Genomic DNA, 25,797 nt, shown 5'->3' on the forward strand with positions numbered 1-25,797 from the left:
ACCGTGAACCGAGTCTCAAGATTTTGGGACTTGGATGGAATCCAGCATCTGATCACTTCTTCTACTCTGTTCGTTTGACCTCGACAGCAATCACCAAGCGGTCTGTGTTGAGTCAGATGGCCAGAATCTTCGATCCCTTGGGATGGTTAACTCCTGTTACCTTCTATGCCAAGATTTTCTTCCGTCAGCTCTGCTTACTCCATCTGGAATGGGACCAACCTCTTTCCAGTGAGGTTCAGCCCCCATGGTTGCAGTTTCAATCCCAGCTCCCCACTTTGACAGAGCTTCACATACCACGATTCATCTCAGCCATTTCTTCTTCTGCTCATCGGCTGATCGGCTTTTGTGATGCCTCTGAATCTGGCTACGCTGCAGTAGTTTATCTCCGCACTTTCGCATCTTCTGGACATTACCATGTGTCTCTCCTGGCGGCCAAGTCCAAAATTGCCCCTTGCAAGGCTACAACCCTGCCGCGCTTGGAACTGTGCGGTGCCCATCTTCTCGCCAAGCTCATGCATCACCTGTCATCTCGTGTTTTGCAGCATCTCACTACTGAATGCATCGCCTTCTGCGATTCTTCTGTAGCCTTGTCGTGGATTCGTGGTGAGAGTCACAGGTGGAAGACATTTGTTGGCAATCGAGTCGCTGAGATCCAGGATCTGATTCCCTCAAATCACTGGAGGCATGTGGTGTCTGAAGACAACCCAGCTGATTGTGCCTCTCGAGGATTGATGCCTGCAGACATTCATCATCACCCATTGTGGTGGCGTGGTCCTCACTGATTGTCTCTCGATTCCTCTCTATGGCCCCTGTCCTCTGTTGATTCATCTCAAATTGATCAAGTGGACGAAGAAGCCAAGCCGCTATCCGCTTTAGTGTTGACGGTTGTCTCCGGTGAACCCACTATGATTGACCGTTTTTCTTCGTATCTTCGACTCAGGCGCGTCATTGCCTTTTGTCGACGTTTCATACTGAATGCTCGTGGTTCAGCTTTACCTCGCACAGGTTTTCTCACCTCTGTTGAGCTTCAGGAAGCAGAGATCTGCTTAATACGTCTGGTTCAATCTGTTCATTTTGCCGAGGAGCTGGCTGAGCTGCGGAAACCATCTTCTCGTCATCGACTCATCATGAAACTTCACCTTTTTTGCGATGAGCATGGACTTGTTCGAGTTGGAGGTCGCCTTTCAGCCTCTTTATTACCATATCGACACAAACATCCTGTTCTTCTACCGAAGGACAATCATCTCACTCATCTGATAATCGATGATGCCCATTATCGTCTTCTGCACGCCGGTGCTTTAGCTACTCATTCGTACATTCGTCGACGGTACTGGATATTGGACGGACGTAATGTAGTACGCAATCGTCTGCGCAAGTGCAACCGATGCTTTTCTTGCAAGCCCCGTCCTCTAATACAGCCAATGGGCAATCTTCCACCAGAGCGGCTATCATCTGCTATGGCTTTTCTTACTACTGGTGTCGACTACGCCGGCCCATTTTATGTGACGAGTGCACGACTACGCGGAGCCGTTAGCACGAAGGCATATCTGGTTGTCTTCATCTGCTTCTCTACTAAAGCAGTTCATCTAGAATTGGCATCTGAGCTGTCAACCCCAGCGTTCATCGCTGCTTATCGGCGCTTTGTTGCACGCCGAGGTCATCCTTCCGTCATCTTTTCGGATAACGGGACCAACTTTGTTGGTGCTCATAACTACCTTCGTGACCTTGGTCGCTTACTGTCTGCTCCACAACATCAGCAGAGTCTTTGTGATGCCGCCTCGTCGTCCGGAACTGACTGGCGATTCATACCCCCTTCCAGTCCTCACTTTGGCGGCCTGTGGGAGGCCGCTGTAAAATCTGCTAAACATAATCTTACTCGCGTTATTGGCGAGCAGAAACTCACTTACGAGGAGTTTCTCACCGTCTGCACTCAGGTTGAAGCCATCCTCAACTCTCGTCCTCTGTATCTTCCATCATCTGATCCTTCTGATTTTGAGGCCCTTACACCAGGGCATTCTTTTCCGGTCCCTAACAGCTCCTCCTGACAACGATGTCAGTTATGTGTCTGTGAACCGGTTATCTCGTTGGCAACTAGTCCAGCGATTTCAGCAGGACTTCTGGAAGCGTTGGCGTCAGGAATACTTGCATACCTTGCAGCAACGTCACAAGTGGTTGCAGCCATCTACCCCCATTCTTCCAGGTACTGTAGTCGTCATTCGAGATGATAATCTTCCTCCTCTGAAATGGAGTATCGGTCGTATATCATCTGTTTTTCCTGGAACTGACTCCACCACTCGTGTAGCTGATGTTACTACTTCCTCTGGGATAATTCGACGACCAGTCGTCAAGCTGTGTCCTCTTCCAAGTCAATAGATGGCCCTTTTTCGTCTGTTCACTCCTTGCAATTGATCTTACTGAAGGGACTCTTCAGGGCGGGCGGCATGTTACGTCGTGAAAATTTGTTGTTTGTTGGCGCCACCTGCGGCCGCGGTATTACCCGGCCGGTAAACCCAGTCGGTAAACAAACATCGCCATAATAATCAATAACAAGAATTTTTCTCAAGTGTCAAACTGTGCTTATCGATTCTAAAATTTATCAAGCTAAGTTATTTGATTACTTAAAATTCATCTAATCATCTATCATCTTTATACATTTTCAATTTCTTCTGTTAAAAACTGATTGAGCAATTTAAGTGAATTGTGTGTTACTCAAATTGAGTGATAACTACGAAGCCGGTGCAGAAGAGGTTAATCATCCCTTTTACCCATCCACCTGACCATCTTCTGCCACCAGATTAGGGGGTAAATTCAAAGACATCATCTCTCTTAACTCACGAGGTAAGTGCACACAAATTCTTTCAACAAATTGCTTAATCCCTTAATAGTTATCGTCATCTGAAATTGGTTGCAATAATTTGCGATCATTTAAGATCATTATGGGATTCTTATTTCTAGACTTTCTTTCGGAGAATTTATTGTCAATGTATTAATATGGTTAAATGGAATATCAGAACTGTTTACTATTGGTGTTGAGGCTTACACAGGAAGAAGAAAAATCCTGCTTCGATGCTTTCTCCCACCATTGCCCCACCACCAGAGAAGGCTTCCAGTTATTCACTATTTCACCAGTTATAATTCAATATTCACTCAGTTAACATACAGTCAATCAGTAACTCAACATTCATTTGCATGCATTATAAACTCTCTTGCTTCTATCAAAATGTTAGAGGTTTGAATTCTAAAACTAATGACTTTTACTGTTCCATCTCAGCCTCCGATTACGATATCATCTGCCTAAGTGAAACATGGTTGCAAGAGAGTGTTTATGACTCAGAACTTTTCACCGATAATTATTGTGTGTATCGCTGTAACAGGAATCTAGCTTTGTGTAAATCTTCCACGGGAGGAGGTGTGCTGCTTGCCATTGATAGGAAGTATCGTTCTGAAACTTTAGATCTGTCGGTGTTACGTAGCTTGGCTCCTTCCATAGATATACTGGGCTGCAAGTTGTATACGGGATCGATGTGTATTTTTGTTTTTGTGATTTATATTCCCCCTAACGTGAACAACATTATATACGGACATTTTTTTGATGCTCTTGGATCTATGAATTTGATGCAGGATAGAAACTTATTGTTTGTTGGCGACTTCAATGCTCCTTTGTACAACAGCGGTCATAATGCTGATGATACGTCCATTACAGTGTCGATGTTTTCTGAAATATTGGAACTCAAGCAATTTAATAATATCGTTAATTGTAACAGTAGAATGCTGGATCTTGTACTAACAAATTTATATTTGTCACCACCGGAGAATGCAGCCGGTTTAGTTGATGTTGATCCATACCATCCCCCTCTCCTAATATACTTCGGTGTACGATCTCCTAATCCTTATAATTTTGGAGTTCATGATTCATATAAAGAGTTCAACTTCAAGAAGGCTGACTTTAGGATGATGTATGAGATGATAGGTGCCCAGGACTGGTCTGAGGTAATGGGTGCTGTTCACCCTGATGAGGCTTGCGACGCTCTTTATTCAATCTTGAATATTATTTTCAATGCCACTGTTCCGTACAAGAAGTTGAGGACCCGAAGATTTCCGCATTGGTATACGTCAGAGCTTATCAAGCTAATACGCATGAAGGAGCGCTGTCATCATAGGTATAAACGCTATAATAGTGCCAATGATTTTAATCAATTCCGTTCTCTCAGATCAACTATTAAGTCAAGAACTAAAATACTGTACAGAAATTTCATATCGTCGGCGGAACGCTCAATAAGTGAGGATCCGAGAAGTTTTTGGGCTTTTATTCAGGACAGAAAGGGATACACGAGGATTCCTGGTGTTGTTAAGGATGGCGACATATCTTACAGCAGTCCGGCTGGAGTTGTTGGTGAATTCGCCGATTTTTTCGGGTCGGTTTATGCAACTGATGACTGTGTTAATTATGATGGAATTGAGGAAATGTATGACCAGAGTTTTATTTCAGTTGAAAGTGTATCGGATAGTGAGGTTAGATCGGCTGCGCGAAAACTTAGTAACAAACTGACGGCCGGGCCAGATTTGATTCCTACTTTCGTTGTGAAAGACTGCATTGGTGTTTTGATGTTCCCACTCAAACATATTTATAATTTGATTTTAAAAACAAGCACATTTCCGATCAGATGGAAAGCTGCAAAAATCATTCCTGTGCTCAAGAAGGGCGACCCCTCCATCATAAGTAATTACAGACCTATATCTATATTGTGTAATTTTTCTAAATTATTTGAGATACTTTTGTTTAACGCCATATATCCTAGAGTTAGAGACGGTATTGCAGCGGAACAGCATGGTTTCATGAAAAAAAAGGTCATGTTCAACTAGCTTAATTGAATTCTCGCAGTTCGTATATGAAAGATTGGATTTGGGTGGACAAGTTGATGTTATATACACTGATTTTCAAAAGGCTTTCAATAAGATTAATCATAAAATTCTTACTGCGAAAATTTAAAGTCTTTTTGGCTTTTCGAATGCATTAACTGATCTTGTTGAATCCTATTTGAGTCATCGTCGGCAGTTTGTTCAAATCGAAAATTGTAGATCTAGAGATATTGACGTTACTTCAGGAGTGCCTCAGGGGTCTAACCTAGGACCGTTATTATTTATCCTATTTATTAATGACCTTCTACAGATAATAAAGAACTTGAAATTGGCTTATGCTGATGATTTTAAAATTTATGCGGAAATTTCATCTGCTGATGACTGTTTAAGTTTGCAGGAAGACATGGATGTTGTAAATGGGTGGTGTAACAGTAATAAATTTCGTTTGAATGTATCGAAATGTAGCGTAGTGCCTTACACGCGGAAGAAGGAAGTACATCTGTTTAACTATAACATTAGTGGTATAAATCTCTCTCGGCTTACTGAAATCTGGGACCTGGGTTTGGTATTTGATCAAAGATTTTATTTCATACCACATATAACTCAACTAATTTTATCGGCATGTAGGATATATGGTTTCATTGTACGGAACGCGAGATTTTTTGAGAATTCGTCAACAATAATTCACCTATTTAACGCGTTGGTCAGAAGTAAGCTCGAGTATGGTTGTCTTATTTGGCACCCAATCTATAACTGTCATGCTCGCCATCTAGAGACTGTACAAAGAAGGTTTTTGAAATGGCTTTCATTTCGAGAGGATGGACTGTACCCCCCTAGGGGATACGATCATAGTATCTTATTATCAATATTCAATTTGAAAAGCCTTGAATGCAGACGAGGTTTACATGCCATCAAGTTCCTTCATGGTCTTCTGGGTGGTAGGATTGACTGCGTTGAGTTGCTGAGTAAGCTAGATTTTCTCGTACCTCGCCCGAATGCTAGGACCAGATACCTTTTCTATGTTAGTACACCAAGAACTGATTTGCTTTTGCAGTCACCACTTAGATATGCTTGTTCCGTTGTTAATTCTATAGCGGATAGATGTGATCTGCATTATCAATCTCTAGATTATATCTGTGATTTATATTCAAATGAAAACATCTGAAGTTGAGATGATCACACATGACATTGTATTGTATATGATTTCCATTTCTTTCTTGTGTTTTATTTTTTTTTTTCTCTCCGTGGAGCCTGAAAACTGTCTGTTGGGGTGTATATGGGTTGTTTATCTATTAATTTTCACTGTTTTATTGGATTACGTTCATGATATAGCATATTTTCTTCTTTATAAATTGTTATTAATTTAATATTGATTATTGTTTTTGTATTTCCTGTAATTGGGTACTATAACCTGTAGGAAATAAAGATTTATTATTATTCATTACATATTCAAGTATTCACAAGTTATTAATATTATAATTTTATACAGTGTTTGTGTTAATATATTAAGAAAAAATCATGCGTATTTTCTTACAAACATATCAAACATGCAATCGTTCATGGTCCTTCGATAGACAAATTCACAAGAATCAGTGAAACAGCAGAAAAACACAGTAAGTCATCCACTATCCTTCTATATATTATATTATCCACATTAATTCCCTATTTTTGAGTATTTTTAATCTGACAAAATATAGTGTATATATATAACTAAATCAAAATGGTTGAAGCATTAAAACTCAAAAGAGGACAAATCAAAGGGCAACTAACTCGATTCAGCAATTTTCTATCTAATCTGTCGGATGGAAGTTGTAAAACGGACATTCACCAAATCAACAGTAGATTAGAAAAACTGAGAACGCTTTATGACAATTTCGATCTTATTCAAGGCAGTATCGAGTTAGAAACCGGGAAGATAGATGATGATGAGCGAGCATATTTCGAGGAAACGTATTTTGACTTAGAAGCACAGGCACTCGAATTAATTTTCAAAAATTCTCTTAAAACCTGCCCTTCAGAAAACGGATCTGTTTATTTGAACAATCCAATAAGTTAAATAAAGCTGCCTCATTTAACCCTACCCGATTTTCAGGGTTCTTATACGCAATGGTTAACTTTTCACGATACCTTCGATTCATTAATACATTCAAACTCTCAACTTTCTGATGTTCAAAAATACTATTACTTAAAAACATGTTTGAAAACGGAAGCTGCAGAGTTAATACGATCAATAGAAATCACCCCAGATAATTACACTATAGCATGGTCACTATTGAAAGAAAGGTATGAAAACAAAATATTAATAATTCATACACATGTAAAATCAATATTTGAACTACCTCCTGTTAAAAACGAATCACTCTTTCATTTGAGAAAACTTCTAGATAATTTCAATAGAAATATTCGATCATTAAAAGCTCTTAATCAACCCATTGAAAGCTGGGATACTCTTTTAGTATATATATTATCATCAAAATTGGATTCAATCACCAAAAGAGAATGGGAAGAATTCGTAAACGCAAATTAAGATAATAAAACACTTCCCACATTATCAGAGTTGACTGATTTCCTGTCTAAAAGATGTCAACTTTTGGAAACAATTGAAAACAAAAGCAAACCTTCAACTAATCCCTATCGAGAAAAAATACATTCCAATTTGGCAACGCAAAAACAAACATGTTCATTTTGTAAAGAAAATCATTTCAAATATAAATGTCATAAATTCTTAGAAATGTCTACAAACGAAAGATTAGAAGAAGTTAAGAGAACCAAGCTTTGCACCAATTGCTTAAGGGATAACCACTCACAATCAAAATGCAAATTACTTTCTAATTGCCGAATTTGTAAGAAAAGGCACAATACGTTATTCCATAACAATACTAAAAGTTCAAATTTGTCGGTAAGTGACGCATCTAGCAATTATTCAGTACCTACTCAGGTAGAAGCAAACGATAATCCAAAAACCCATCAATCAAATTCGACTTTCACTTCAATACCAGAAAATAAGCCGACTAATTCTCTATTTTCAAAACGTTCTCAGGTAATATTACCAACAGCTAAAATTAATCTTTTCGACTCAAAGGGAAAATTGATACCATGTAGAGCAATTCTAGATACTGGGTCGCAAAGCAATTTCATATCTTCATCTTTAGCAAAAAAACTTAATCTCGAAGTTTCTAAAATCAATCTCCCAGTTATCGGTGTAAATGGTACCACAAGTCATATTCGAGGAAGATTAGAGACATCATTTATTTTAAATAATAAAAAATATCAAACTAAAGACAAATTTTTAGTTGTTAATGAAAATACTAATCATATGCCTCAAAATTTTGTTGACATTTCAAATTTAAATCTGCCAGACAACATTACCCTAGCTTTCGATTCCTTTTTCAAATCCGGTTCTATTGATGTATTGTTGGGTGCTAGTATATTTTTCGATATCTTATGCTCTGGACAAATTGAAACCAATCGTAACTGCCCCACATTACAGAATACCAAACTAGGTTGGATCGAATTACGCAAGGCATTTGAATTCACCCGTACTTTGTAAAATAAATATTAACAATAATGAACAACATCAAAATTTTTGGAAACTTGAAAGTACAAGACAAGAAAAAACTCATCGAAATTTCAAAATCAGAAAATCTTCTCATATTCGATAATCATAATGATATTATAAACCCATTAGGATTAATTCGGAGTCCAAATTCCGATTAAATTTATTTTAAGATTTGTACGGAAACATTGAATATCCGTTCTCTAAAGAGAACACTTGTCGGTTATCATATAGCGGATATTCAAAAAATCAAATACTTTCACAATTGTCAATTCAGAAAATAATCTTTTGCAAAACTATATTACTTCAAGGCTCATTCCGTAAGGTCAATTTTCTATTGTTGGTATTGACTTTGCAAATCCCATTAGTATTAAAGCTGTTCAATTAAGATCTAGGAAATTGGTAAAGGCATATCATATATTTGTTTGTTTCATAACTGAGGTTGTCCATATTGAACTTATTGGAAATATGATTTCACCAAAAAATTGAAAATTTTGCAAACTATCTTTTAGTTTCGGTTTGTTAAAAACGCTCATCTCACTTTTGAAGGTTTATATACAGTTATTTGTCAGATTGAAACTGTGCTCAACTCACGTCCTATTACCTCATTGTCTTCCAATCCTAATGACCTATCCCCCTTTACACCTAAACATTTCCTTGTGGATGACACATTGATGGTTGCACAACAAAGGGAATTCACAGAAATTCCCTATACACCTTTGAAGATATCAAAGACCACAGCAGATTGCACAACGTCTATGGTGTTTGGTAAGAATCGCGGATCTTCATCCAGGAGAGGACAATATTGTACGTGTCGTAAGCATCATGACGAAATGTGATGTTTTCAAATGCAGTGTACATAGAATCAGTCCCCTGCCAATGGAAGTTTAATATCTAGCAAGAATCAAGTCATTACCTGTCTCCTGACAATAGGAAGTTCATGAAAATCCCTTATTGAAAGTCTAACCTTTCAAGGTGGCCGCGATGTTAAGGCTTACAGAGGAAGAAGAAGAATCCTGCTTCGATGCTTTCTCCCACCATTGCCCCACCACCAGAGAGGGCTTCCAGTTATTCACTATTTCACCAGTTATAATTCAATATTCACTCAGTTAACATACAGTCAATCAGTAACTCAACATTCATTACATATTCAAGTATTCACAAGTTATTGATATTATAATTTTATACAGCGTTTGTGTTAATATATTAAGTAAAAATCATATGTATTTTCTTCCAAAGATACAATCCACGCACACGTTCAAGGTACTTCGAGCCAGAAGATCATTTTGTAATTCAAGCAATCAATTCATAGCATTCGTTCAATTGGCTTGAATGCAAACATGATCTCTTTATTGGTCGTGTGCATCCAAAGTCATACAGTTTTTCAACTGCAGCAATAATTCTTTCTCAGATTTCGTTCTCAATTTCAATCGGTTTTCAATAAACCTTTTCCTTCATTCAACCTGTAACGTTCCACATTGCATGTTACGCCACTGTAGTTTTCCTCTTCAAGAGAAACCTTCGCCGCTAGGGTCCTTTCGCAATATCAAGAATTCAAACTCCTGAGCGGGACGGTTCTTCGTTTTTTTTCTCGCTGTGGAAGTTCTGTTGAATGCATCGTATGAGCATTTTTCTGTTATCTTTCTTTCCCCATTTCTTATATCAAGATGATAAATATTTCATTTATTTTTCGCGATCAAAAACCGGATAACCGGCTCGGAATGTTTTTATCAGATTTATCATTATATATTTTCATATGTACCTATTATTTTCATTTATCAGTAAAAATTTATTTGAAGGTATTTTCAATTTAAGAGAGTTTACTAGAAATAATTTCAATTTTTGGTGAATGCTGATAATTTTGGACTTCACTTTTTGGAAAACTTTTTGGTACAATTTCTGAATTAGGACAACTGAACCAGGTGGAAGAGTTCATCCGCAGGGAGGCCCTCACTAAACTGTAGTTTTCAAAAGGAAAGTAATGACGAGAGTATTTTATAGTATTCAAAATTTGTATTCTCAATTATAATTAAAATTTTTTCCTGTTTAGTTATTTTCAAGTTCCTTTGATCAATTCTTGCTCAGCCCATACCCTCTTTACAACTGAAAACCGAAATGAAATAATCTCCATCTGGGAGGATAATAAAAGAAGTATAACCCTTAATTATAGGGATAGGCTACAAACCACACAATAAAAAATCTAATGGATTCAAATCTGATGACCTAGGATGATGCTTCATAGATTTGAGATCTAGGACTCAATCATTTCGAAAGTGGTGCGGCTAATGTTAAAGTTGTGAAAAAGAAATTATTTTCATACATTTCATAACGACAGAATATTCGTATAATATTACGGAAAAAAAGTGAAGACCCCGAGTTCTTGAATAGAGAACTTTAGTCAGATGAAATCGCGTCATCATTGTTTCCTATATAATAATCTGAGAAAATAGTACGTTCTGTTAGGAAATCCAGAAGATTGTTAGTCTAACCTCAAATATGGATTATGGAATTACTGAGGAACGAAATCAAGGAGATATTGTTTCGGATAAACTTGTTGTAAACATACACAGAAAGCTCACTCATTTATTTTATGTGTGACATGCGCAGCACGTATTCCAATTACAATTTTTGTGCCTTATATCTCTGCACAAGGTCTGTTGAATTCTGTATGTTGTCTACCTTTTTAAAACTCGTCGTGGTTTCCACAGTATATATATATATATATATATACAGGGTGTTTCATCATAAACTGGACAAACATATATATTCGTGTAGAGGACATCGGGAGAATCATTTTTGCCTTATACAATATATCCCGTTTTCGACGCATAAGCGAGATACAGGGTGTTAAACGTCAATTTTGAGCAATATTCTTATGGGTGTGGTCAGTTTTGTATAACACTCAAAGAAACGGTTTTTGGTCAAATCTCAGTATTTTTGGGTCCTCTATTCAGAAAAATTGATGAAATCCGAAAAAAGAATTACAAAATGGCGGAAAACCTGCAACGTTCCTAATTTTTTTTTCCGGTGGTCAAATTGAATTTTAGTTTCTGAATGAACACAATTTTCTAAGAATTTCTGTGCAAAAATTTTTTCAAAAATCGAACACAAATTTTTTTTTACATGTCTACAGCGATAAAAAAATTTCACCCGAAATGGATGAAATTTTGTACAATTGTACTCCTTCAATTATCAATCACGAATATGAAAACAGAATTGTAAAATATTAAACGGTTTCGTAACTACAACCATTCAAATGTTTCGTTCAAACCTCCAAAAAAAATTTAGAATGGCTTCTTAGAGTCAAAATTATTAAATTATTGCTATTTCCAAAAATTCCGGATGCTAAAATGTATTTATACAAAAAAAATTCGGTGATACTTAGTTGGGAGTCGAACCCTCGATTCCAACGTAAGTATTAATGAAGGAATTAAGACAGTTCTAAGGATATTAATATTCGTTGCTAAGCAACGGAAGTTCGTAGCTCATAGAATTCTACTGGTTATTTGAATTTCACTGAATATAATTTCGCAAGTATCGTGATACGAATTTGTTTGGAAACGAAAATGAAATATTCTTTTTTGGAAAAAAATGATATTGTGCAGGCTTATTATGAAGCGAATTGCTCAGGCAGAAAAGCAAGGGAAATTTACTCCCGCAGATTTCCAAGCAGAAATTTGCCAAACTTCACAACTTTTTATTAAACAGTACGCAAATTACGTGAAGAAGGAAGTTTGCACCGGAAAAAGAAGGAAACAATAAGAACGAATGATGATCGCATCCTTAATTTAGTAGGAGATAACCCAATGATTTCAACAAGAACTCTTTCGAACCACCCTCCAGTAAATAAAAGAAAAACTACTGTTTGGAGAGTACTCAGAAGGAACAGCTTCCATCCGTTCCATTTCCAACTTTGCCAAACTTTAAAAGACGGTGATTTTCATAGAAGAAAAGAATTCTGTCAGTTAATTTTGAGAAGAGTACGTGGAAATAGGGATTTTCTCCATCAAATTTTATTTACGGATGAAGCTACTTTTCATAGGGATGGTTTCTTCAACAGAAAAAATAATATTTTATGGCATAGAGAAAATCCGCATGCCACGGTATCAAAAAATAGCCAGAAGAGGTTTTCAGTTAATGTTTGGGCGGGAATAAAAAATAAATTCATTATCGGACCATACATTCTTCCTCAAACATTGACTGGAAACGGCTATTATCACCTCCTGACGGAGATTCTGCCAGATCTTCTTGAAGATATTCCGCTGAGTCAGATTATATTCAGTGAAATTCAAAAAACCAGTAGAATTCTATGAGCTACGAACTTCCGTTGCTTAGCAACGAATATTAATATCCTTAGAACTGTCTTAATTTCTTCATTAATACTTACGTTGGAATCGAGGGTTCGACTCCCAACTAAGTTTCACCGAATTTTTTTTGTATAAATACATTTTAGCATCCGGAATTTTTGGAAATAGCAATAATTTAATAATTTTGACTCTAAGAAGCCATTCTAATTTTTTTTTTGGAGGTTTGAACGAAACATTTGAATGGTTGTAGTTACGAAACCGTTTAATATTTTACAATTCTGTTTTCATATTCGTGATTGATAATTGAAGGAGTACAATTGTACAAAATTTCATCCATTTCGGGTGAAATTTTTTCATCGCTGTAGACATGTAAAAAAAAATTTGTGTTCGATTTTTGAAAAAATTTTTGCACAGAAATTCTTAGAAAATTGTGTTCATTCAGAAACTAAAATTCAATTTGACCACCGGAAAAAAAAATTAGGAACGTTGCAGGTTTTCCGCCATTTTGTAATTCTTTTTTCGGAATTCATCAACTTTTCTGAATAGAGGACCCAAAAATACTGAGATTTGACCAAAAACCGTTTCTTTGAGTGTTATACAAAACTGACCACACCCATAAGAATATTGCTCAAAATTGACGTTTAACACCCTGTATCTCGCTTATGCGTCGAAAACGGGATATATTGTATAAGGCAAAAATGATTCTTCCGATGTCCTCTACACGAATATATATGTTTGTCCAGTTTATGATGAAACACCCTGTATATATATAAATCCTGGTGCTGATAGACGTCCAGTATAAATCTAGGCTTACAACGTCCATCAGAAATAGTCAGCTTTTTGTAAATTTCATCAGGTATATAATGAAGTGTGCCCCTGTGGGTTCAGTAACCGTACTCAGTTTTTCTCATACACCAATTTTTTTTTCAGTTATTTCAGTGCTATCTCATACCCTTTCATCCTCTTTCAATTTGACGACCGAAAGTATATAATGCGTACATCCTGTGTATCTTAGACGTCCCACAGTGTTGCCTTTTAGCGTCTGCACAAGTTCTATTGACTCGGATACGTATATGCACCCAACTGTATTTAATGAGTTCATTTGACGACCAAACGTTTTATTTGTATTACGCATTCGGAGAGGTGCCTGCTTCGTTATTCTGATCCTTCATTAATATTGGGGGGGGGGGGTGTTGTTGTAACGTTATACGATTTTATATGCAGGATATTTTTCTCTAAAAATGAAAACGAAATGCAGTATACATGGACGGTGCCGAGATTTTCACATCGAATTATAACGAATTCAGTTCTGAATGGTAGAAAATAATTATTGTAATTGATTAACAGGTTATGTCATATTTACTTGGAACGTTCCTAATTGTCATATTCCAAAAAATGAGGTTTCAGTTATGAATAATCATGTATTGTAAACATTTTATGAAATGATTATTATATTTCTGTCAGTTTGCTTTATTGATGAGTGATGAGATAACCGCCTATGAAGAACCAAGTTTTCAAAATTTGAAAATGCATAAAAAAAGCTTTTCCGTGTGAAACTTCCTCAAAATTGAAGTTTCTTTCCCTCTAAAATTCTATTGATATTGGTATCTACTTAAAATACCTCTTTTTTATTATCAGTTCATCGAATTTTTTACTTTTTGAGGAAATGGGAATATATTTCATCTAATTTTTCACATTTTTTCATTCTCGAAACCTTCGAAACCTCCATATTTTCATCAAGGATTCATGATTTACAAATTTCGGATCATTATTTATTATGAATATTCTCATTCTTTGTGATGAATTAATAGGAAAAACATAAGTCAATCGTAATTCAATGACAACTAGACTTAGAGAGAAAGAATTAATGAGATGACTTCACCTATCGAGTAACCTCGATTTCAGTCTTCTTCCCTCTCAATTTCCACTTCCTTTGCTCAAGTCAGTTAAGAAAATATTAAGAATAATCATTACAGATAGATTTTATGGTCCATCGCAGGAATTTCTTTCATTTTCAGCTTATAATCAGTAGACTTCATTGAATTCTCACTTGAGAATCATGGAAATTAGGAATATGCTTTCAAACTTGTTCATATGTTCATATTGACCAGCCTAGCTTTCGGATGAACACTTTGCCTTCTTCAGAGCACAAAAATGAACATTGAAATATTACAGGCTGTAACAATGAAGAGGTTAATATGAACATCAAGCTCATTGACTGACAACCCGATACCTCCAGGGTGATTCGCAAAGACCGTTCGTTAGAATATTTCAGAGAAAGACTAAAGATAAACTCTTTTATTTAAGCTCTGTTATAAGAGATAAATACTTGGAAATAATTTCAGATTCGTTCGACTTTCGGTTTAACTGGAATTGATACTAACTTTCATTGATCATTTTATCATTGATAATCAGATTACCCATTGAATTCTACATTGTTTTAATTTTATTTATATATTGTTTTCAGAAAAGTTGTGTGAAATCTGAAAAAACCCCCAAAATTCCAATGTTATCAATTTGCAGATTTTTGCATAAAAATTCCTGATTTTCTAGTTTCTATCAGAAGACATACCAATGCTTCTCCTACGTTGATTGAAAATTCTATTGAACATGCAGATTGTTTCTATTTTAATGTCAGAGTCAGACAACCAAAAATTTTTTTCAAATGAGAACCCATTTTTTTTATTGGTCAGTTAAAATCTATGTTGAGAACTAGTGTGTAAGAGTTATACATAATACTACTAATTTGAAATGCTTATTCTCTAAAATATAGGGTAGAATATTATGGTGCTTCTCGTTTGTATTATTGAAGTTTCATCCATTTTTCAGAAGTATGGTAAAGAAAAACAAGAATTCAATCAATAGTTTCATATATCTAATCTTATGTTCCATATGACCACCGTTTTTTTTTTGCTTTAAGGGATGACATTTTGATTTAGGAAGGATTGAAAAATGTAAAGTGATCACAGAATATGAAATTGTGTTTCAAATAACAAATAGCATATTCCGTTACTAAAAATGACATCAATTTCAAATCAGGAAATATTCAAAAGACAAAGTTAAATATTTCATTAGCATGGTCTTCATCAAAATGTATCAACTGATTTTAGATAAATTGGATTTTTCAATGAGAAAATTTATGTTCATCTTCATCGAACATATTCAGTAGGAAATTATTGAACAAATACAATAAGTGTCTCACCATCAACTGTCTAATTTTTTTTGTCCAATGACATATGACTTGTTTTCGAAGTATAAGCCAGATACAAGGGTTGAACATCATTCTTGAGAAATATTGAATTGAGTGGAGTCAGTTATGTGCAACCTTTCAAGAAATATCAGATTCAGGTCATATCTCAGTATTTTTGTGTACTCAATACGGAAAGGGTGAGGATTTTTGAAAACAAAATCGAAATGAAAAAAAAGCTACAAAGTTTATGATTTGTTTTTGTTTGGCAATTTGAATTTCATATTTTTTTCTGAGATTTTCTTTGAAGAAATTTTTCTAACATGGAACACGATTTTTTTTTAATGTCTTCAGCACAAAATTTTTCTGTTATATTCCTCACGATTTTACTTTCTTTCTTACCCAACAGGAACATGTACACAGAATCATTAAATATCAAACGGTTTCTCCATCGAAGCCATGCGAATAACTCCTTACAAATCCTAACTTACTTTTTGAAGCAAGGCTGATTAGGTTAATAGGGCCAAGACTTTGAAAAAATTTGTCATAAAATACCAGATGTTGATATGAAATAATCACAAAAGAATGCGGTAATTTCATGTAGGTATATGAAATCGACGATCCCCTATTAATGCATAATTTTTCTACAATTATAACCAAGGTGAACCCTTCACAGAAATATTCAAAAAATAACAACATACCTAAACATAAATGTCTTGAACTTGAACGATTTTGTCAGATTTGTCAATAACTTGACGAAATTTTAATTTTTTCATTTAGGGATTTTTTTTTATATCAAATCAAAATGGAGTTGACCGAAAAACCTCTAGGTACTTGAATAATAATATTCAGGAAAATAGGATTACACAGTCAAATTCTGTGAATAACTTAGCGTTGCTTGGTAATGAGAAAAAAATCCTCCATAGTTATTTTCATTACCAAGAATCGGTAAGTAATTCACAGAATTTGAGAGTGCAACAGAATTTCAACGATTATTTTTATGCAAGTTGAGGTTCAGATAGATGATTTGTATATATATAGCATAGGCGTAACGAGAAGTGGTTATTGGGGACATAACCTCACCATTGATTAGAAGAAATAAAAAAATTCTAAGTAACAATACAAAAAAAAACAAAAATTTTTTAAAAAAGAAAGAAAGAAAGATTTTGCTTTTCCAAAGAGGGGTTACCCCTCCCATGAGTCAACTCTAGTTACGCCATTGATCTATAGTGAAATAATTCAGAAGGAAGAATTGCCCTAAGTACTAAAAATAAATACCTATATATCATAATATATATTATTCGATACAATGCAAAACCATTCGATGTTGATATGATATAATCCCCATTTTTATTCCCCATCTATCAATAGTTAATCTTCTGGAACGAGTATTTTCCTAATCTGTTTTTCGGAAAAATAACACTTATTTTCATTCGACTCATATTGTTTATTATTTGGCAGTGTGAATAAGTTAATCTTGGGGTGGAAAAACGATTGCTTTATATTGAATAATAATTATTCTCGAAGAAAAATTCGGATAGGAATATCAAATGTAATTCAAGAGAAGAATAATATGCCTGGTCAGCTCTAGAATCCCCAATATCCTGACTGAGGAAAAAGAAGAAGAAAAAATGAAACCTCGTCTATTCGTGAACCTTTATTCAAGAAAAAACTATTGAAATTGATACAATTTTTCAATTTTTACCCTTACATTTAAGGGTATATACATTCTGTATGAAAACCTTAATTTTAAGCCAGTCCTTGTTCTTCAATAATTCATTATTCTGGCTTATGAGTTTTTCACACTCGATTCTTTTGGGTGGTACTTTATTTCGGATATTGGTTTGGAAAAATTCTTTAACAACCTTCTTCTGTTCCTCTGTCCACGGCGTTCTTTGAATTTTGTTGTTTTTTCTCTTATTCTTTCTTTTCAGAACCTCATCCTTCTGGTTTTCGTTCTCAGATTCTTCTCTTCTTTCAATGTTAATCTGCCTACTACTCCTTTCAAGTGTTTCGTAGTCCATATTAATATCATCATTCACATCGCTTGGAATGGCATCTTCATCTGGTTCTAGTTCATCTTCTAGGTTCTGTTCCAAATCAACTTCGATTTCATCAAGAGTTTTCCCTTTGAAAGAAGCAGATGTACCTGAAAATATTTCATGACATGCTATATAATTCTTGTATGAATTTAGCTCTGAAGTTTATTATTCTGGGCTAATGCGTCTAGATTTAACAAAATGAATGAATGAATTCCATTGAATCGGTTTTTAATCATCCGAATGAAATTTTTTCAATGCGAAAATGTTTGAGTATTTCAAATTCATAAACCAAATTAACTGATTTGAAGGATGATAATCTTTCGAAAATCTGGCAAAATTGTAGACACTATACTCGATACAGAACTTCAGAGCAAAATCGAAAAGAGGACAGAATCTGAGTCTGACATATCTCGCTTAGTAAAAGAATTCAATAAACAATCTCAGATATGACTATTTTGTTTCGAAATTGGGTTACTACTCGTTTACCTCACCTGGTTTCAGAATGAAAATAGTTTATTCGCGCTCTTTTAGTGCTTTTTTTTTTGGGAATTGAAGATAAACGGTACACACAACTTACAACAAAAAATCCATGAAATTTTTTTTAAATTCAAATTGCTCTGAAAAGCTCTCATTATTTTCATTCTGATAGCAAATACATTAATTCACCCCCAACAATATTAATCATCATTATTTTACAAATATGCTTATGCATGCATGGTAGGTATAGATCAATTCTTTCTTTATCATCATTTCTTCTTCAATCATGTTGCCATGTGAGAAGTACTGTATTATATAATACTATTTTTGGGATAAAATAATAAAATTCCACGTAGAGATTGTTTCGTAAGTGATTTCTGAACTGCAATGATAAGATAATTGACCAATTTAGTATTGGCTTACTAATAGTTGCAATAATATTTTCAATGAGTTATGTGTTTCAAATACATTACCTCGAGCATTACCTTGTTCCATGAGGAGCAAAATTTTCACAATTTTAGATGATTGGTTAACGTCATCAGGCAATCAATCTATAAGAATTCTTATGGGTTCCAGGAGTGTGTCCCATAAATGTTGATAATTGCTCCAAGTCCGAATCCGTCATGGTGAATATCTGTGATAGGGTGGCTAGGTGCTTCCTTAGTCTCGTAGATGTAAGTGCATCGTGTCTTTCTGCCCCACAGGCTTTTGCATATTTCGCCAGAACCTTATAACCCACGATATGTGAATCGCTGTCAGGAAGGGCGAATAAAAATCTGTTTTCCTCTCTGACATATTTGTGTCTTATTTCATTCATTATTGAGATGTCTTTCTGAACTTCTGTGCTGAATAGGACAGGAACGCCGCGATTTCTCTTTCCTCTTATAACAATTCTCTTGAATCGATTCATTAAAATTTTTTCCGTAGGTGAAATAGCATCGGAAAATTCTTCATAATTTTGTCTTTTGGATGAGTGATTATATAAATCGATTAATAATCTCTGTAATTCTCCTGGCCTCTTTCTATTAAGTAATAACACCCTACAATAGGCAGTTTCAGTTAAAACTTTGTATGCCGATTTGTTTTCATTTTCACTACTTAATTTTTGTTTGGCTTTATCAGCTTCAGTAGTCAGGTAATTTTTCATCAGTTTCAAGTCTTTGGCTAAGGGTATGATGGTTATTTTATTCCATCTTTTTATGTGCAGATTATTCGATGCAACGGTTGAGATATTATACCTCCAGTTGGCTTCAATGAGCTGTGCGAAAGTTTTTATTGCCGATTCAGCGTTTGCTGCAGATACCGTTGCATAAATATGTTTTCTTTTTAGAGCGAATACTATTGCCAAGTCACAACATTGCTTTAATGAAGTTGCTATGTTCATGGCGAATGTTGGCGACAGAAAACATTCTGTAGACTTATCATACTTAGCACAAAGTTTGGTAGCTGTTACAACTGTGTCATAATATTTAGGTTGGAGCATATCCATCATTGTGTTGATTGATTTATCGAGTTTCTCGGCTTCGATTAATAATCGGGAGAGTTCCCTCATTTTTCTTGAAGTCACATTTATGAAATGCTTCTCTCGGTGAACCCTCAAATAACGTGACCCAAAAGCACAAATAAGTGCATCTTGTTGGGCAACTATAGACACTTTATCAGGCCTCATTCTAGGAAATACCTTGTCACGTAAATCAGGATCTGTTTTATGATTTTTGAAGTATAATGCTGAAGTGGAGCTTATGTTATTCTCCAAGTGAGGATTTTCTGTGCACCTCTTCTTGTGTCGCCACAACTGCTTACGAGAGTAAAATCCGAGACAGTAAAGGCAAGGCAAATATTCACTGGTATCTCCACCTGGTGGTTTTTTCATCGGCTTGGAACATACCTCGGAATTTCTCAAATAATTTCCTTTTTTTCTTAGGCTCGTTATTAGATTTTTTCTTTCCTTACTCTTCACAGGCTTCGCAAGTAATCGCTGCACCTCTATCTCAGCTGAGTGACATCTTGCAATGTGTCTACTAAAATTAAGAACCTCAGTCTCACAAAAGTAGCAATTGTCCCTCTCAGGTGCCTTCTTTTTATATATTTTTTTCTGTTTCATATTTTTTTCTTTTTCCACAATTTCCAAGTCCTTTGCTTCAGAGGTCGTGTCGAAATTAAGTATTTCAACTGGTATTTCTGAATCCTGGAAGAAGTACCAATGAGATAAGGTGTGTCAATTTGAAAAAGTACCACCGTCAATATCTCGATCCCCATGCAAAAACAGAAAAAACGCATAAAGAGATAAAGTTTAGTTCGTAGGGATTTTTCCAATCAATTTGTATCAGCCCTGCAAAAGTGAAGACATCAAACCCTAAAATCTTAAATGAAAAGGTGGTTACGTGTCACCTTGTTTCAACCGTAATTATAATGCCTTCTTACAAAAACGAAACACTGGCCCTTCCTTGTCAGAACTTCCGAAAAATAAAAACGGTAGCATACCTAGTTACGATAGCAAAAGTTGCAATTACTATAAAAGATTTTGAAAATGTTGTTCATTATTTTGTAGACAAAAATTCGAACCTTAGGTTTTGAAAAACTTGAATTCCTCGGCTTGCAGTGCCTTTTCTTACATTGAATTCATTTACATCTCTGGGATGTGTTTTATACCCAACCACCTTCAAATGTCTCCGGAAAAAGAATTCTAAGGGTGGTAAAAATGGGGAGTGTAGTGAACATTCTACCAATCCAATTTGCTCAAAATTCCATTTTTTTTTTCGGAATTACTAACCATAAACGGGATCACCTTTGAAATAAAGTGACATTTAAAGCCCTTCCTATTCAAGATTTTAGCTGTTGCATGCTCACAGGGTTGATACAACTGGATTGAAATCTGCCGTATGAAATGTTTCCCATGAAATCCTAACCTAGTTCTTTTTGCATTTTTTCTGATTTTTCATCATGGCCGAGATATTAAAAGTGGCACTTTATTAAATGGACACACTGTATATAACTTTTATTCATTTTGTGGAAACTCAGAAAGTTTTAATGATGAAAAATCCATTTTGGGAGATTCTAATGAAGTAAAGGAAAACTGGAATTGGGGGCATTCCACGTGAACGAGTCAGAAAAAAAGGAATGTTCTGAAATTTATCAATATTTGGTTGAATTGTAGTTGTTAAAAAAAATTATGAGAAGTCCTGTGCAGAAAATTTTGAGCAATCGTTCATTGTACTATTGCCACAAAATTTTGTATGAGGCTGATGATTGGTGTTAAATATATGACTGTGAAATTTCAGCATGATCGAATTCACAATTTTATGATTATCTGAAAAATCGATAATTTAAAAAAATTTAATTCTATGGTTCTGATCATGCAATCCCTCTGATATTTTGCATGTGCCAATTGATTTTAGTTGTTAAAAAAATTGAATTTTTTTTCGATATTTCAATTGAATTTTCTATGGTTCTGGTAAAGCGATTGCCACATAATTTCGGATGAAGCTTGAAATGGATATGGTACAAATGACCTCAAAATTTCAATTTGATGGGTTCAGTATTGTCTAAGATATTGAGGGAACAAAATTTCGAATGCCCACTTTTATGGAACACCCTGATTATTTTGGTCGTTAACGAACTCAACCGCGGTACTGAAAATTTCCAGTCTCTAGGACATTTCCTTTGACAGTAATCGTGTAAACGGACGGCCCTACGGGCGAAATTGAATTTGACTACGGATTCTTCATCAGTGAATCGAACCTTGTTGTTTGAGATGAGACCATTATCGGTTCGAAAATCGAAAATTACAGACATTTAGGCAAAACGATTATAGCACTCGTTTAAATAGAACGAGCACTCAAAAAGCGAAAACACAATATTTTTTCTCTGAGTTGTCCATTTTGGGTATTGAGCTTTTGGAAAAGATCGTTTTTTATTCTATACAAAACCGCAAATGAACATTTCAAAACCATTTTTCGAAAATTTGATCAATATTTTTTTCTTTGTTGTATTTTGAAATCAGCTCTAAGTAATCTTGTAAGCTCGAAATACCACACAGGTTTTTTTCAAAAGCTCCCACTCCACCGACTGTTAGAAAGTTTGGTTTTCGTATAGTCCGTTGTTTTCGTTCTTGAAAACCTCTTGACGTTCATTGATCCCTCAGAAAAAATATTTTGTTTCTACTCACCCCATTTTACCAGTATGGCAGTATGGAAGTTTACATAATACAACTAGCACTTTTCGAGTGAGCAGTGCTAGTTGAATCATACTCAAAATATTAATATGTGCATATGAGAGAATAAAAATTACCATAATGAAAAAAAAATGTAACATGCTACAGAGAATGCTTCACTAACCTGGGAATTGCAATTATCCTCATTCGAGATCTGAAACATGAAAGCAGTCGTATGAAGTTGCAAAATCTCAAAAAATATTCATATACCTCAAAACTGGACAGAACGTAGTCAACGTCTAAATCCGAAAAGGATAAAGAATAAGACAAGTTTTCTTGGACTCCAGCATCATCTGCCTCATTTTCATTCTCTGGGATTTTTTCAACAAATTCCATCTAGAAAATCGAAGACTTTCAGTTCACATATGAAATCGATAGATCAATATAAAATGATCAATACAAAATTGATCGATTAATTTTTCTAGAGGATATGACAATATTGATACACTGTCACATTGAACTGAGTTCTGATTCTCGATTTAGTTCCATTTTCGAATAATGAATTGCAATTTTCTAAGAAGCTTACCTCTTTTGGTACTTCAAAGTCAGAGTTTTTGAAAGATTCTTTAGGGTCAACATTACAAAACTTTCTCCATGAATTGTTTTTCAATTCTTCATTCATTTTTAGGTCTGCTTCTCGTTCTCCTAAAGAAGTGCAAAGCCAAAATGAAAAAAAAGTTCCGAAAAAGAAAAATATGATGTGAAAATTATCCTTTCATTCTTCAGTAATTAGACATTCTCATTCCATTTTTATTTAGAAAATGAAAGACAATGCAAGCCGGCTAGACTAACAACTTCGTTTAGCCATTATTTGGTCATTTCTCCAAATTCAAAATAGTTTAGGAAATGAAAATTTGTCGAAAGTGATCATATTACTTTGCGAATAATTTTTCCATGTATAGTGTTTCCGAATACCACTCGAGATAAAATCTCAGCAGGTGAAATTTCTCGATTGTTATATTTCAAAATTTCGATAGAACGTCTTCCGCGAAATTGCTAAGCAATATTTATTGCCTATTTCCATATTAAAATCGAGAAACTTTGGGTATAGACTATAGAATTTGGTCTCTGTTGGTATTACATAATATTACTCTCCTATTATATGTTATTATTATATGTTTTCCGAAATTATAATAAAATAGCTACTTACCCAATGCGCTCGATAAAATTTTTCGTGCTCTGGTTAGGTGGCGGTTCATCTTGCACTTTCTTATACCTACACTCTCACAACAACACTGAAACGATATCATAGGAACTCCTCAATTCCAGATCTTTTCCCGCTAAAATTTCGCATTTTTCCGGTTTAGTCCGATCCAAATTAATAGGAATCATCGTAAGAATTCAAATGATGCAATGCCGTATTTGTTTCTTTCAAATGTTCTAGTTAGGGTTTGTTGTTCAATGTTCTAATATAAGAACAGTTTCTGTTTTGAATCATGTTTCCGTTTTCGAATATTCCTCAGAGAAATTCATCAACATAAATTAATTCATAATAACATTTTGTTATATATGGACGTCCAAAAAGCGACCCATGAAAATACACCCTAATGAAATGGACGTCGAAAAAGCTGACTCTGTACGGAGTATATACAGTAGTCGGACCTGTTGATACACTCATTCAAGAGCTGGTAAATTCCAATCAAATTAATAAGAGGGTTGTGAAAGAACAAAAAAGAATGTGGGGATGCATACTTTCTAAAATATTGAAATATTCATAAATGATAAGATTTTTCTGGATGAAAAAATAGTATCTTATGTCAGTATATACTGCTTACATCAAATTCCATTCGATAAAATTCAGCATGCAGAGTTTTTTAATTCGTTCGGAAGATGTAAATCCAAAGTTATCAGAAAAAGCCATACATGTATATATTCGACTATTAGGAATAGTGTGATAAGATATGTGTATAGTTACGCTAGTAACGGAATATCATAAAAAAAATAAAAACATACGAATAAGTCAAAAGAATGTTTTCCCCAATTCTGATTAATCAAAATAAATTAATATATAGATCTATACAAGTGCCTCTATAGATTCTTTGTAGTTTTGTTAAAAAACCCTAAATCTCTCATTTGGTTGCAATTATTGAATTGATGTATGTCGTCAAATTGAAATTGAATTGGAAATTTATTCATATTGGTCCCTATATTTTCGCCTAATGTTATTCCAAGAATTAGTTGTATCACATTTTTTTTTCGTGAAGATGTATAAGCAATAGAATTTAATATATTGTGTTATAATTCATGACCGATCGGAGCATTAATGTATATCAATTCCAATGTGGGTTGAGAATGATGAGATACTAATTCTGAGACAACGTTTTTTTCGAACTAACCATTGAAGTTGATGAACTTTGAAATGTCAACGAGGAAAATATTATATGTAAAAATTCCGTGTTACGGTGATAATTTACGAACTTTTCCGAAACGACTCGACCAATTTTTATGAAAATGTAGTTTGTAGGTATGAAAATAGTCCGCGAGGTATACAGGGTGGAAGGAACGACTTCAAAACTTTCAGCGTAGAATTAAGATTCAAAAAGGAAAGATGAATTCATGAACGAGTAGAATCAAATCAATAGCCCTCAGGGTATTCAAATTGGATTTATCTTTTTCCCAATATAGACAAACGCGCAAAAGCTTCTGATTTCAGGTCAGTGCTTCTTTATTTTTTTTAATTTATCGCCATCAATAGATATGATTATTTCTATGTACTCCTCACACGTTAATTATATTGATGAATATGGATATTGCTTCAATAATATTGACCGTGTGAGGTAGCCTTCAGGAATAAAGGATATATTACTTTCGAAAATACGTTCAATCTAGAGAATCAATGATTCGAGTTGTTTGTTTTTATCGACGGTCATTCCAATTTCTGTGATAGATTTTTCTACCACACCCTTATTATTTGTTATTTTCCATTTAATATCAATAATATTTAAAAAAAATAATTTATATAGCAGATCAACAATTTCCATACAAAACAAAGATATCAATTAAACATCCCATAACGGTTGGTCGTTATGAAATTCACGAAGTTAGTTAATCTATATACTATCATCTCCTTTCTGTCTCTCACATCATCATCACTTCATCACACGGTGATATGTGGATAGACGATTTTCGTGAGTATTCATAAATGCAGCTCCAAG

At 34.8% G+C, this 25,797-nt stretch overlaps 2 protein-coding genes across 4 annotated transcripts in view; both read right to left on the reverse strand.

The window, feature by feature from the left end:
* LOC123673051 overlaps window positions 1–25,797 on the reverse strand; it is a 928,323-nt gene that overhangs the window by 537,128 nt on the left and 365,398 nt on the right. The window lies entirely within an intron of this gene.
* Window positions 17,923–25,312, reverse strand: LOC123673078. Its single transcript, XM_045607505.1, has 5 exons — window positions 23,169–25,312; window positions 22,853–22,978; window positions 22,767–22,796; window positions 18,915–20,617; window positions 17,923–18,059 (listed from the first exon to the last, which is right to left on the reverse strand). Exons 1-4 carry the CDS (start codon window positions 23,262–23,264, stop codon window positions 18,968–18,970), a joined length of 1,902 nt encoding a protein of 633 aa, XP_045463461.1. The 5' UTR covers window positions 23,265–25,312; the 3' UTR covers window positions 17,923–18,059; window positions 18,915–18,967.

The sequence above is a fragment of the Harmonia axyridis genome, chromosome 1, assembly GCF_914767665.1.
Source record: "Harmonia axyridis chromosome 1, icHarAxyr1.1, whole genome shotgun sequence".
Taxonomy (NCBI): domain Eukaryota; kingdom Metazoa; phylum Arthropoda; class Insecta; order Coleoptera; family Coccinellidae; genus Harmonia; species Harmonia axyridis.